The following is a 13,015-nucleotide window of genomic DNA, read 5'->3' on the forward strand; positions in this document are numbered from 1 at the left end:
GGAAGGAAGGAAGGAAGGAAATGGAAACATTAGCTGTTCTTCCAGAGTATCTGAGTTGGATTCCCAGCACCCACATCATGATTCACAGCTGTCTATAACTTCAGTCCCAGACCCCGACTTCAGTTCTGACCCAGTCTTCTGGCCTCTGCAGGCACTGCACACATCTGTGCAGACAGATACATGCAAGCAAACACTAATATGTAGAAAATAAAATTTAAATCTGGTTCTACTCAGTATGGTAATGGAATGCTGTGACTCCAAAACTCAGGAAGCTGAAGCAGCTGGATTTCAAGTTCAAGGCCAGTCTGAGCTGCATAGTAAGCCCTTGTCTCAAAATACAAGAAACCAACATCAACAACAAAAAAAACCCCACAAGATAAAACTATCTAATTCAATTTATAAGCAATCTTCTATACGATCAACTAAAGAGACCAGTGTCAGGAGACATGCATAGTTTACGGGGACAGGATTACACATGTAAAACAAAAGAGCGTGCACAATGAGTGTAGTACCATGTGCCAACAATCGTGGGACTCTAGAGGTAGAGACAGGAAGACAGAGAGCTCAAGGCCTGTCTGGGTTGCAGAAGACTCTGCAGTAAACAAACAAATACACAGGAATGCTTGCAGAAAAAATGTACCACATCAGTAAGAATAGAAATCAGAAACTCTTATCTTTAGTTAAACAGGTTATATTAGAAAACCATTATTAGTGAAACAAGTTTAGGTCAAATCCTGAAATGGATCACAGACACAACTTATTAAACCAGTTGAATACCTCCTTAGATAGATAGGAAAAAAAGTCAGGAGGATCAGACTGGAGGAGCAAGGCTCTCTTGCTGGGCCTGGGAAAGCACTAAGCCAACTTCAAACCCTTCAAACAGGGCACTACCACAGCAGCTTCTGAGGGCAGGCATCTAGCAGCTGTAGACTGACCTGGAGCATCCTCTTCGGGGAACAGAGTGGATCAGTGAGCAAAAAGCAGTACTCCCCTGTCTCTTCAAGCATCTTTTGCTTCCAAAGTCCCCATTTCATAGCTGATACAGGTATGTGTGTGCGTGTGCGTGTGTGTGTGTGTGTGTGTGTGTGTGTTGGCATGCCTATAACCAACTGAACTGACTTTTGAGAGTCACTTCTCTCCTTCCACTAGGGGCTCCAGGGTGTGAACTCAGGTGGTCAGACTTGCATGGCAAGCACTTTTACCCACTGAGCCATCTCACCAGTCCTGGGAATTCATTTAATATGAAATAAAACAGCTTCTTCCACAAGGAAAAGGGTAGCAACAAAGCATTCTGGAGCAACAGCAGGTTTATACATTCAAGGGCAGAGGGCCGAATTCTGAAGGCAGGGTCGTAATGTGTTCAACCAAGGGCAGGGCCGCAGGCCGCATTCTTCCCAGGAGAGCTGTGAGTGCAGACTTGTGTCTTTTCAGATCCCAATATCAAAAGATTGGGCATTCCTGGCATCCTCCAGGATTTTACTCCCTCAACACGCCCTCAGGGTCAAATGACAGAAAAGACCTATAGAGGGTTAAGAAGAAACACATGATCTTCACAAAGCTAAACTGAAGAATCCCAAGAAAGTATGTAATATCACATAAAATACAGTCAGTGAAATAAAATACATGTCAGGAAACATTTTCAACTTGTGAAACACCAAATGGTCACCTGCCAGCAAAGCGTGAGTCAGCCAGGCATAGCACACTGGGGAAAGGGATGGCCTCTATGAGGACTGAGGCAGCATCATGCTCCATAGATAGCTCAGTAAGATTTGCTGTGAGACCTCAACCATGATTTCAAACCAGATAAAAGGGTGTTCACACTTGTGTAGACAGGGCTCAAAGAACCGCTAAGAAGCAGTATTTCCACAAACCGCATTGATAATCATTGCCATAGTAGTCTCAAATTCAGATTAATTGACAATGAGCACGAATATACTTTCTTTATTCTGGGAAAATAACACACATGGTGCATAAATATTTGAGCACCAGGTATGGCTAAAACCAAAGGGACTTGGAAAGCATTAATTTCAAGATATCTAAGAGAAATCCTTGCTAGTAATACAGTGTTCCAAGTATAGATCAGATGCTGCTGAGTGCTGAGTCTGCTTCAGGCACACACAGACCCTCATCATGTAGTCCTGCACCCCACCTGCGCAAGGACAGCACGTCTTGGAAAGACCTCAGGGCTACCAAACCACCCAGAGGCCTCTCCAGTCAGAAGCCAAAGTCCCAGGAGCACTTCCAAAGCTGAAGCTTTCCCGGGGAAGGCAATGGTTAAGCTTAAGCGTGTAGTAATTACTTGTATGACTTTCAGTATGAGAAAGTCCGGCTTGAGAAACTTTTTAAGTGGTAATAGTGGAAGGGGAAGTTATGGGAGAGAAAAGAAGAAAGTATCCTGTCGGGAGGGGTTTGGGAAAGGAGGCAGAATTCAGATACTGACATCCATCATCAAAAATTTGATTGAACTAAAACCTGAACTCTCTCCAATGGCCAACACCACACACGATGCAGGCAAAAACTGTACTCAGAAAATTCTAGGACTGTAAAATCCGCTGCTACTGTATTGTGTCCAAACAGCTTACCCATGACCAAACTGCAGGAGTATATTTTTAAAAAGTCAAATCAATTACTAAAGTGTCACCTTTGTATTTTTCTAAAATATTACTAAATTCTCCAGCTTCATATTAACTCCGAAAACCATGCTCTTAATTCCACTCCTCCCCAGGAGTTTTTGTTTGTTGTTTTTGTTTGTTCATTTGTTTGTTTGGACACAGGATCTCACTCTCTCCCCTGGCTGCCCTGTGATTTCATTCTTAATTCAGGCTAGCCTCAAACTCCTTGCATTCCTCCTGCCCCAGCCTCGCCAGTGCAGGCACCACAGGCGTGTATGCCTACCTCTCTAGGACTTAAAAACAAAACAAAACAACGAAAAAATAAATAAAAACAAACAAAACACAGCACAACCAGTCACCGAAACCTTGACAACAACAAACAAAAGTGTTCGGTCCCAACATCTTTTCGGCTACAAGTTACAAAAGTTGACTCTGAAGGGTTGTCTGGGAATCTTTCCCTTCCCGGTGTTGCCAGGGAAGTAAATAGGAACCACCAAGAACAGACTTTGTTGGCCACCAGCAGGGGAGCCCTTCAGCTTTTGTCCCCAATCCATTCAAACAAAAGAAGTTTGGTCTGAGTTTCCCAACCAGGGTCCCGCACCCTGCGGGGCCCTGCACACCCCGGGCCCGCCACTCACTCCTCAGCGCCCCGATGAGCAGAGAGCCATCCTTCAGCAGCTCTTTGATGAACTTGTTGGTTCTCTCCAGCTCGATCTCGTGACACTGAAGTCTTTCCCTGAAATCCGGACTGTCCAAGTAGGAGTCGCTGAACTCCAGAGTGGGCAGCCCCATGGCCCAGGCGCGGTAGCCGCGGCAGCGGCGGGTGCAGGGGACACTACGAACACGGGGGAGCGCGGGGAAGCGCGGAGGACCGGGCCCCGCGCGCTGGGCTCAGTGCAGCTACCCCGAGGCCGGGAGGAGGCTCAGGGCGCTGTCACCGGGGTGCATCGTCGCTCGGTCGCAGCGTGGGGGTAGCGAGGCTGCTGGCTGCGCCGCAGAGCACGGTCTCCTGGCAGCGCCACTCGCGGGCCGTGGGGACAGTGGCGCACACTTAGCCGGCGGCGCCCCGCGGCGACTCGGGCCCGCAGGGAAACCCGCCCCCTGTGCCGAGTACACGCGGGCCGGGCTGCAGCTCCCGGGCCGACCCTCCTCCGCGCTCCCCGCCCCTCGCTGTCCCCGCCCGGTCCCCGCCCGGTCCCCGCCGCGCGCACTTCGTTCCTGGCGCCCAGCACTGCTCCGCAGCCTTGCCCCGAGCGCGACCTGTTCCCCTCCCGGCCCGCTGTGATTGCCTGGCTCTGTGCGTCCCAAACCCTCTCCTACCGCCCAGCGTCCCTCCCAAGCACACGCGAAGGGACGCCCACGTTAGCTGGGGCTAAAGTCAGTATTCTCAAGGCTGCTGGAGTAAACTCCTTCCCAGTCGCGTTCAGGTTTCCTTTCCTTCAGGATCCTGCCCAGACGTCCGCGGTGAGAAGGGTGTTCTGCCTGTTTCCCAGCCCGGCTGCACTGATCAGCGGTGAAGTGTCTGGAGTATTTCCCCCAGTCTGTAAGAAGGTGGGAAGGTTTTTAAATTTATATATTTTGCACTCCCGTTATAGAGTCTCAGATTGGCACCTGGGTGGGTGTCAACGTTTTGACCTGACCAAGTACTTCAAAGGAATCCTTAACTCCTTTGGTGGTTGAGGTGGCCCATACCCTCACTGAAAGGCTGAAGGAAGAGATTAGCTGAGAGTTCAAGGTCAACATGAACTGTGCGCTGAAACCCTGTCCTTGGAGTAAAAAAAGGAATTTTTGCATAGAGGAAGTCACCCGTGTGGCAAAGGTTTACGAAGTAAAGGAGAGTTCTGTTGACATCCTGGCAGCAACAGAGGCCTCTGTTTACCCCATCCTACCTCATGGATAGAAATTCTGAGAACTCTGTTACTTTTCTTAAGGGTCTGCTTTTCGTTTCTACATTTCCATTGCTGTGTACATTTGAACCATCTGTTTTTTAAAAAAAAAAAAAAAAGTCCAAATCATGGGGAAAAAAAATCTATCAAAGTGCTTTACATTTTTTTCCAATTAAATTTCAGAAACTTTTAGCTTCAATTTGTTAAGCATACAGTAACATTAAAAATAGCATGTAAACGTTAAAATAGACAAAATCATGTAAACAATATGCATGAATGGCTTGTTTTAAAATCTTTTAAAAGCTTAAATCCAATTTTCTTTTCTCTCTCCTGTTTTTTGTTGTTGTTGTTGTTGTTTGTTTTGTTTTGTTTTTCTGAGTCAGAGTTTCCCTGGATAGCCCTGGCTGTCCAGGGCTGTCCAGGAACTCACTCTATAAACCAGGTTGGCCTTGAACTCAGAGATCCGCCTGCCTCTGCCTCCTCAGTGCTGGGGATTAAAGGTGTGCACCACCACACCCGGTTCATATTTTCATAATTACTCTGCACACATTTGAAAAAAACATGTGATGACAATTACATTCAGTTTATTTCATTTTATTATATTTATGTATAGGGAGGGGGAGTATAAACTCATGACACTGGAAGTCCAAGGACACTTTGCTGTGGTTTTTTGTCTTATAGATACCAGGGACTGAACTTGGAGTCTCAGGCCTGGCTGCAACCACTTTTGTTAGCTAAGCCATCCTGCCGTCCCCAGTTATAGTCATTTTAATTTCTAAGTGTGGCCTTGTCTGTAGAAGATAGCAATGCTGTTTGTCAGTTATGAAGAGGAGGTAGTGGGCTATCTTTATGTCCATCTATTTGTCACACAAACTGAAAGACAGAAAACCAGTAAGGCCTCACACATTCCTGTTCCAAGCACTCATATGACATGCACTGGTCTAAAAGAGTATAAAACAGAACAATTGCTTTTTCTTTGTCATAATTTATGACTGATTCTGTGAAAAATGTATCACACCCTTTGATGAGCAGCTTTTAATGTTGCTATCTGTTGTTCAGTTTTCTGCAAAGCCTTACATGCAGCCATTGTACAGATTCTAAGATCTGGGTTATCATTTCCTCGTGTGGATAGGTAATTCTATGTTTTATGCTGACTGTCTACACCACTGGGACCCAGGTAAAGTGATTTATATGGAAAGATAAAGAATTCAGAGCATCCTGCTTGACTCTGAGATGTTCAGGAAAGAAAATCCAGAATGAATGAGCCAATGTATCCCTAAAACAAACAGGTAGGCTGCAGCCTGGTAGGGGGGACTGGAGCCCATAGTCACCCCGTAGTGGAACTGTGGCTTTTCTGCCCACCCTTCACCCAATAGTACAGTGTGAATGAATGAATTTTCCTGTGGGTGCTTTCAGAGTTACCCATGATTCAGTCTGGTTCATGCTCTAATCATAGCTGCTAGTCTGGCCTTCTCTCATGCCACGTCAACCCAGCCACCTGAGACGCCAGAAACGGTTCGGCTTTCAGAGGAACTGACTGACAGTTTTGTTTGCACATTATTATTTTCCGACCATAATAAATGAACCTGATCGTTCGCAAGAGATGGGCTTCAAAATGAAAGTTTCCCAAATCTGCAAGTGTCATTTTTATCTCATTGGAGCCTTTCCAGAGACATGCACTTTTTCAGTACGTGGCATTTGTTGGCTGCACAGATATTGTTGGCTGAACACACCCGCTGGCACTGGCATGGGCATTGGCACAGGAAATGTTTCTGTTTGCTTCATGGAGTGGTGATGAGTTGGGCTTTGTGTTTCTGTGCAAGGGTGAACAGGGAGTGGGGTTGGGCAACAGATGCAGCCGTGTGAATCTGCCCAAAACCTTCTTTCCCTGTAGATGCCTCCAAAAGTGTTTCTGTGAAGGTATTGTCTTGCAGTTATTGAGAACAGATCTTTTTAAAATTAATTTTTAGTGTTTGGCTACATATTTAAGTATTTATGTATGTGTATGTGTGTGAGCATGTGATGTGACGTGTGGACAGGTGTCCTTGGAGGTCAGAAGAGAATATCGAATCTCCTCGAACAGTGGCCTATGAGCCTTTGCAAGAACAGCGTGTGCCCCTAACCACTGAGCCATCTCTTTGGCCCCTTGAGGAAAGACCTACACCTCCAAGAAGCAAATTTTCCAGGACTACAGTGATATTTGAGAAAAGACAACTAAACTGTGGGCAGCTGTAGTCTTTGGCTTCTTCGAAGGAGATGGGGCCATTGTAGCTGTTGACGTCCTTGGCTCTGGCCTTATCTAAAGGAACCCACTCAGGGCGTGTTTCACACCATTCCACTTCATTCTCCTACCAGGTCTGTGAAGTCCAACGTGATCGTGCCCAAAGCATAAACAAAATAAAACAGAACAAACAAAAAACACCTGGCATTGTGGCACACGCCTTTTTTGCCAGCAAACTGGAGGTAGAGTCAGGCAATTTCTACCAGTTAAAAACAGCTTGGTCTATAAAAGGACAGTCAGAGCTATGTAGACATACTCAGTCTCTAATAATAATAATAATAATAATAATAATAATAATAATAACAATAATAACTTTTTCAAAAGCATCTCTCTTAGGATTTTATTGCCGTGAAGAGACATCGTAACCTCAGCAACTTTTATAAAGGAAAATATTTAACTGGAGCTTGCTTACTAATGGTTTAGTCCATTGTTGTCATGGCAGGAAGCATGGTGTCGTGCAGGTAGACATGGTGATGGAGAAGGAGCTAAGAGTTATCCAGCTGGATCCAAAAGAAGCAGGAAGAAACTGCCACAATAGGCCTTAGCTTGAGCTTCTGAGACCTCAAAACCCCCTAGTTAGATACTTCCTCCAACAGCATGGCACCTCCCAATAATGTCAGTCCCTATGAGCCTACAGGGTCATTTTCATTCAGTCTACCACAATGTGATTCTTTTCTAAAAGTCATTTACTGTGCTCAAATATGTGTAAACTAAGTACATCCCTGGTTGTGGGCAGTCTTCACTGTCTTTCATTTCAGAACATTTTACCCTTACCCACTCAAATTTTGTTCTTATTAAACTTGAGTCCTGTTGCCTGTTCCTCACCGCCTGGCAACGACTGTTCAATTTTCTGTTTCTGTCTGTATGGCTTCAATGACCTGGGTTCCTTGTATTAAAGGAAGCTCACATGGCCCCTTTGTATATGTTTTAATTTACTCAGGTCAGTTATTGACAAAGAAGACATATTTTAAAGTCAATGGAATCAACATTCAGTTTTTAAAGGTATTTTATCACGTGTATATACTTAATTAATATTTATATATACACTTGTTTATTTGCCACAGCATGTGTGGAAGTCAAAGGATAATTTCAAGGCTCAGTTATGTCTCTCTACCATGTGGACTCCAGGCATGGAAACCAGCAAATGCTGGTACCCACTGAGCTAGCTCACTGGCCCGATTCTGATATCCTCACTCTTCTAACAACAGAGAAAGAATACTAAGATTAGGCCCTGATGTGACAAGTACTGTTAACTCTGTACTGAAATCATTGCAGAGATGCAGAGATGACTCTGCAGGCAGCAGCACATGCTGCTCTTCCAAAGCAAGTGTGGAATCACATAGGTCATTGCTGCTCCAGGGATGTGGTGCTCTCTTCTGGCCTCTGTTGGCACACACACACACACATACACAAATAAAAACAAATCACTAAAAAGTGTTGTAATCATTGTTTTATTCCCACGATGTTCTCTCCCTACCATTCCTCATCAGGTTGGGTGACATATGACATCACCATGTGACCTAAGTACAGGCCCCTCGGGGGCTAGAAAGTGTTCTCCCAGGCCGTCCCTCATACACAGATGTCTCCTAGTTTCTCTGATTACTGTCACAGTGAACAAACAAATGCTAAATAAGTTAGTCTTGAGATAAAATGACTTTGTATGGGCATAAGAAATAGCAGTGTGCCACAGGGCAAGCCAGAGTGCAGACCACTGTGTATGAGTCTCCAGGTTCCAGGAGCTTATTATCCAATAGACTTAGAAAACCAAAGAGCTACAAACCAACCATATGAGAGCCAAGAAGAAGAAGCCTGGATGTCTACACAAGGCTGGGAGGACACAGCAGAGGCAAGAGAGAGGGAAGAAATATAGTGAGAGATTTGTGAGGTGATGTGGGAATCAAAATAGCTTTGCTTTCCATCCTGCATTTAAAAGGAATCAGCATGATAAGCTGGGCTGTCTGGGGAGAAGGGCGGCCCTGAGGATTGAGGGGTAGGGGCAGAGGGAGGGAGCTGGGATGAGGCTGGAAATGTGGGGGGGGGGGGGGAAAGGGGGGGGGGGGGGGGTTAACAGAGAACCACATCAGCAACAAACCTAGACCACAAAGTAAGCCAGCAGAAGTGACAACAAAGCATGATTTCACAGTGACAGTACAACAGCTCAGAACCTGATGTCCTAAGGTCGATGCTCTGCTGCCCTATTCTCAGAGAACTGGGTGATGAAAAGAATGAAGCCCAAATATGAAACCTTCATCAGCCACTACTGAGAGAAGACAGACGTGGTGTAGAAAGGGAGAGAAAGAATGAAAGATGAGAGAAGGAGGGAAAGAGAGAGGGAAACTAATCAGCAAAGGCAGAAGGCATCAGTCATGATTTCCATAAAGTATTATTCTCTTGTTCTAAGTCATCTGCTCACTGACAAAAAGTCATAGAGCAGTTTTTTCTCTGTCTTAAGTTATTTATGTCAATCATTAAGGATAAAGCCAAAGAATACAAGGCCAACACACACACACACACACACACACACACACACACACACGGATTTCTTTCTTTCTTTTTTTTTTTTTTTCGAGACAGGGTTTCTCTGCAGCTTTGGAGCCTCTCCTGGAACTAGCTCTGTAGACCAGGCTGATCTCGAACTCACAGAGATCTGCCTGCCTCTGCCTCCCAAGAGCTGGGATTAAAGGTGTGCGTCACCACCACCCTGCTACACACGGATTTCTTGTATTTTTCTCGGTGTATGCGTACCACTTGTGTGACAGAGCCCCCTGGAGCCCAGAAGAGGGCGTCAGACACCTTGGCACTGGAATTGCTGGAGGTTCTGAACCTCAGATGCGTAACCACTGGCCATCTTTTCAGCTCTGGTTCACATTAGCACTTTAAAGTCAGTTGAAAGCTATGGTCTACATGGAGAGTTACAAGTCAGTTGAAAGCTATGGTCTACATGGAGAGTTACAAGCTGGCCAGTGATACCGCATCTCAAAAGAAAGTCAACTGAATTCTCGTTTTAAAAGATACTTTTATTGCATTCAAAGAAGAGGTGTGTCTTTGTACCTCTGTGGGCAGTGTGTGATTCTCAGAGTTCACAGCCTACATCATTAGACCCAGAGCCTTGAAGAGCTAGGCAGGACTATCCCACTGACTACTTCCAGCACTGCTGTAGCCCATCCTGAGCAGTTTGTGTAGGGTGGAAAGACATCACTGTTCACCATCCATCTTGTTTGAGACAGCATCTCTTGCAGTGCACAGTGTTTCTTCCTGAATGGGCCTTCTCCCCACCCTTAAAAGAGTTATAGTTCCTTTTCCTATTTCCATACCTACAGTCTCATGTCATCAAACTGGGCTTCAGACAACATATAGCTGAGGGTAACCTTGAACTGCTGATCTTCTTACCTCTACTTCTTGAATGCTGGGGTCCCAGATATGTTCCACTAGGCCTGATTATTATGGTCCTAGGAATAGATCCCAAGGTCTTGTGCATCTTAAGCAAGAACTCTACTAACTGAACTATCTTCTTACCCTCATTTTCATAACTCTTATTCCTTAAAGCAGTGGTTCTCAACATGGGGGTCACGACTCCACAAGGGTTGCATATCAGATATTACATTGTGATAACAGCAGCAAAATTACATTTATGAAGTAGCAATGAAATAATTTTATGGTTCAGATCACCACAACATGAAGAACTGCATTAACAGTTCACAGCATTAGGAAGGTTGAGAATCGCTGCTTTAAAGAGTTTTAAACAATACTGTGGGGAATGCATGATGCCCTAAAACTGTCCAGAATGTTTGTCCCTGGCTTTGTTGCTGTAAAGCCATCTTAGAGCAGGTTTGGAGACAAAAGGGGGAAGGCTACCCTGTTTGGCATGGAGGATCCCACTTGTTGCTTGAGCTTGACTGAACATAGAAAGAGAGGAAGGAGCTCATTGTTTGCTTCCAATCCCTAACTGTGGCAACCAATTGGCAACCTGCCACGGACCCTGGCATAGGCAGGGAGGGACATCTTGAGGAAAATAACATGTCCCGCTGTGGTTTAATGAAACTAATTCAAACAACTAACTCCACATTCAGCAGAGAAGTTATCACTGGAATTCTGCCCATTCATGAATGGTTTAACCCTGAGGAAGGAGTAGACCAGCAGTCTCTGTGGCTGGAGCAGGTCCTCCAGGAAGAAAGCAAATGGGAAAGAGCATCTGGCTAGGTGTCACAGTAGCCACTTCCTTTATGGGAGACTGTCCCCTCCTCAAGTGCACTGTCTTCCATTCGGTTTGTGTGGACAGACTAGAGCCAGAAAGATTTTAAAAGTCAGCTATAATAACGACAAAACACAATCATTTCAGTAGAGGGCAGAGTTACTATTTTTATACTTTATATATTTTAACATTTGTTACTGAATTTTTTCTCTTCATCAGCTTATTAAACTTTAACTGAGAGAAAGAAGTGGACTACTGAGAGGAAGTGTTAGTTTTGCTAGATAAATAAAAGTTGACAGGGAGTTGAGGACTGCCCCGGTACCTCAACTGTTTACACACCCACAGTTCTTGCCCTCATGCCATGGTAAAGCCAGGGTTCAGTGCACCACTGCTCAGCAGCTGGAGGAAAAGCTTTCAGGTTGTTCTGTATTTTTTCTTTAGAGACAAAGTCTTGTGTATCCCAGAATGGATGTGATCTCACTATGTAGTAAAGGGTAACAGTGAACTTTTTATCATCCTGCTTCTGTTTACTGCTGAGAATGAAGGCTTGCATAACAATGCCTGGTGATGAAGATTAATCCCAGCACTTCATGTATGCTAAACAAATATTTTTAAAATTATTATGAAAAAGAAAAAAAAGCACTTTGTTTTGTCCTAGACACTGGGTTCATCTTCACACAGAGAGGAGTGCTGTGCTTGACCGGGTGTACCAGGTGTACCCAGTGACAGGTGTGGTCCCTTTTCTGTCCTAGTAGGCCCTTCTCTTGGGAGAGATCTCCTGAGCACAGTGACTCCCTGGTAATAGGGTGAGCAGCCAGTGTCTCAGGCACAGTGTCTTGAAAACTTGTCTTACAGGTCCTGCTCCCTGAAGACTGAGGGTGACTCATCTGGCTTTTCCTGCAAGTCTGAGAGAGAGAAAGGAGGAGAGAAGGAACTAGGATCTAAATAGTGACAGAGCTTGTCTGAAAGGGAGGGGGAGAAGAGGGAGAAGATAGAGCAGAGGGAAGAAAGGAAACATGGGAAGAAGGGGAAGAGGGGTTTTGATTGGCTTCTGGATACTCACAGTAAAATAGGAAGAATGCATGAACTAGCCAGGCATGGTGGTGCATACCTTTGATCCTTGCACTTGGGAGGCAGAGGTAGACTCTGGGAGCCTGAGGTCAGCCTGGTCCACATGATGTATTCCAGGACAGCCAGGGTTACATAGAAAAACTCTGTCACAAACAAAACAACAACAAAAAGATTGAGTTAACTGCCCCACCCTTGCAAGCCAGAGCCTCATGATTATTGTTGAGGTCTGGTTCCTGTTAATAGCTTCTTTTTGCCTCTCAAAAACTGTGAGGTAGCTAAGACATTACATATGAGAAGAGAACTGATCCACTAGTGTTTTCTAAAATAAGGCCAAGGATATTCACATTAGGTAGGCCAGCTACCTAGGTGGCTTAGTGGATAAAACACTTGCCAAGCAAGCATGAGTCCAGTTCCCCAAATCACACAAAAGACAAATGGATGTGTGGGTGCCTGCAATCCCAATGAGTAGGGGGGTGAGAAGGACATTCATAAAGCAAGTGGCTAGCCAGACTGACCCAGGTTCAGCAAGAGACTCTACCTCATTGAATAAGGTAGACAGCAATCCAAGAAAACAAATAATAGCAACCTTGTCACCCACATGTGCAACCACACATATATAAACATGCACGTACACAAACACACATATACATAGGAATACAAATACTTATATACATATACACACACACATACACAGAGCAAAAAAACAACAAAAAACATCCTTCTCATCCAGGTGCATGCTTATATTCTCAGAAGTAGGGAGGTGGACGTAGAGGACTGGCCATTTTAGGCCAACTTGAGCTATATATTAAGATCCTATCTCAAAGCAAATAAGCAAGCATTTCACACTAACTATCCATTTAAGCATGCAGACTAAATAATGATAACTGAAAACTGTCTCTCTCCTTCAGAACTGGCACTTTCCACTGATTCATTCGGCAACTGCCATCACTAGGCCGAGGTCTGAAGCTCGTAG

The 13,015-nt window shown here is 44.9% G+C and overlaps 1 protein-coding gene across 1 annotated transcript in view; it reads right to left on the minus strand.

Moving 5' to 3' along the window:
- Arhgap42 (Rho GTPase activating protein 42) overlaps positions 1-3,770 on the minus strand; it is a 224,432-nt gene extending 220,662 nt beyond the window's left edge. The window contains exon 1 of the mRNA XM_005346793.3: positions 3,251-3,770. Coding sequence (XP_005346850.1) covers positions 3,251-3,404 — 154 coding nt within the window. The 5' untranslated portion in view covers positions 3,405-3,770. The remainder of the gene's footprint in view (positions 1-3,250) is intronic.
- Between the last annotated feature and the right edge of the window lie 9,245 nt (positions 3,771-13,015).

Source organism: Microtus ochrogaster, chromosome 5 (genome assembly GCF_000317375.1).
Source record: "Microtus ochrogaster isolate Prairie Vole_2 chromosome 5, MicOch1.0, whole genome shotgun sequence".
Classification (NCBI taxonomy): Eukaryota; Metazoa; Chordata; class Mammalia; order Rodentia; family Cricetidae; genus Microtus; species Microtus ochrogaster.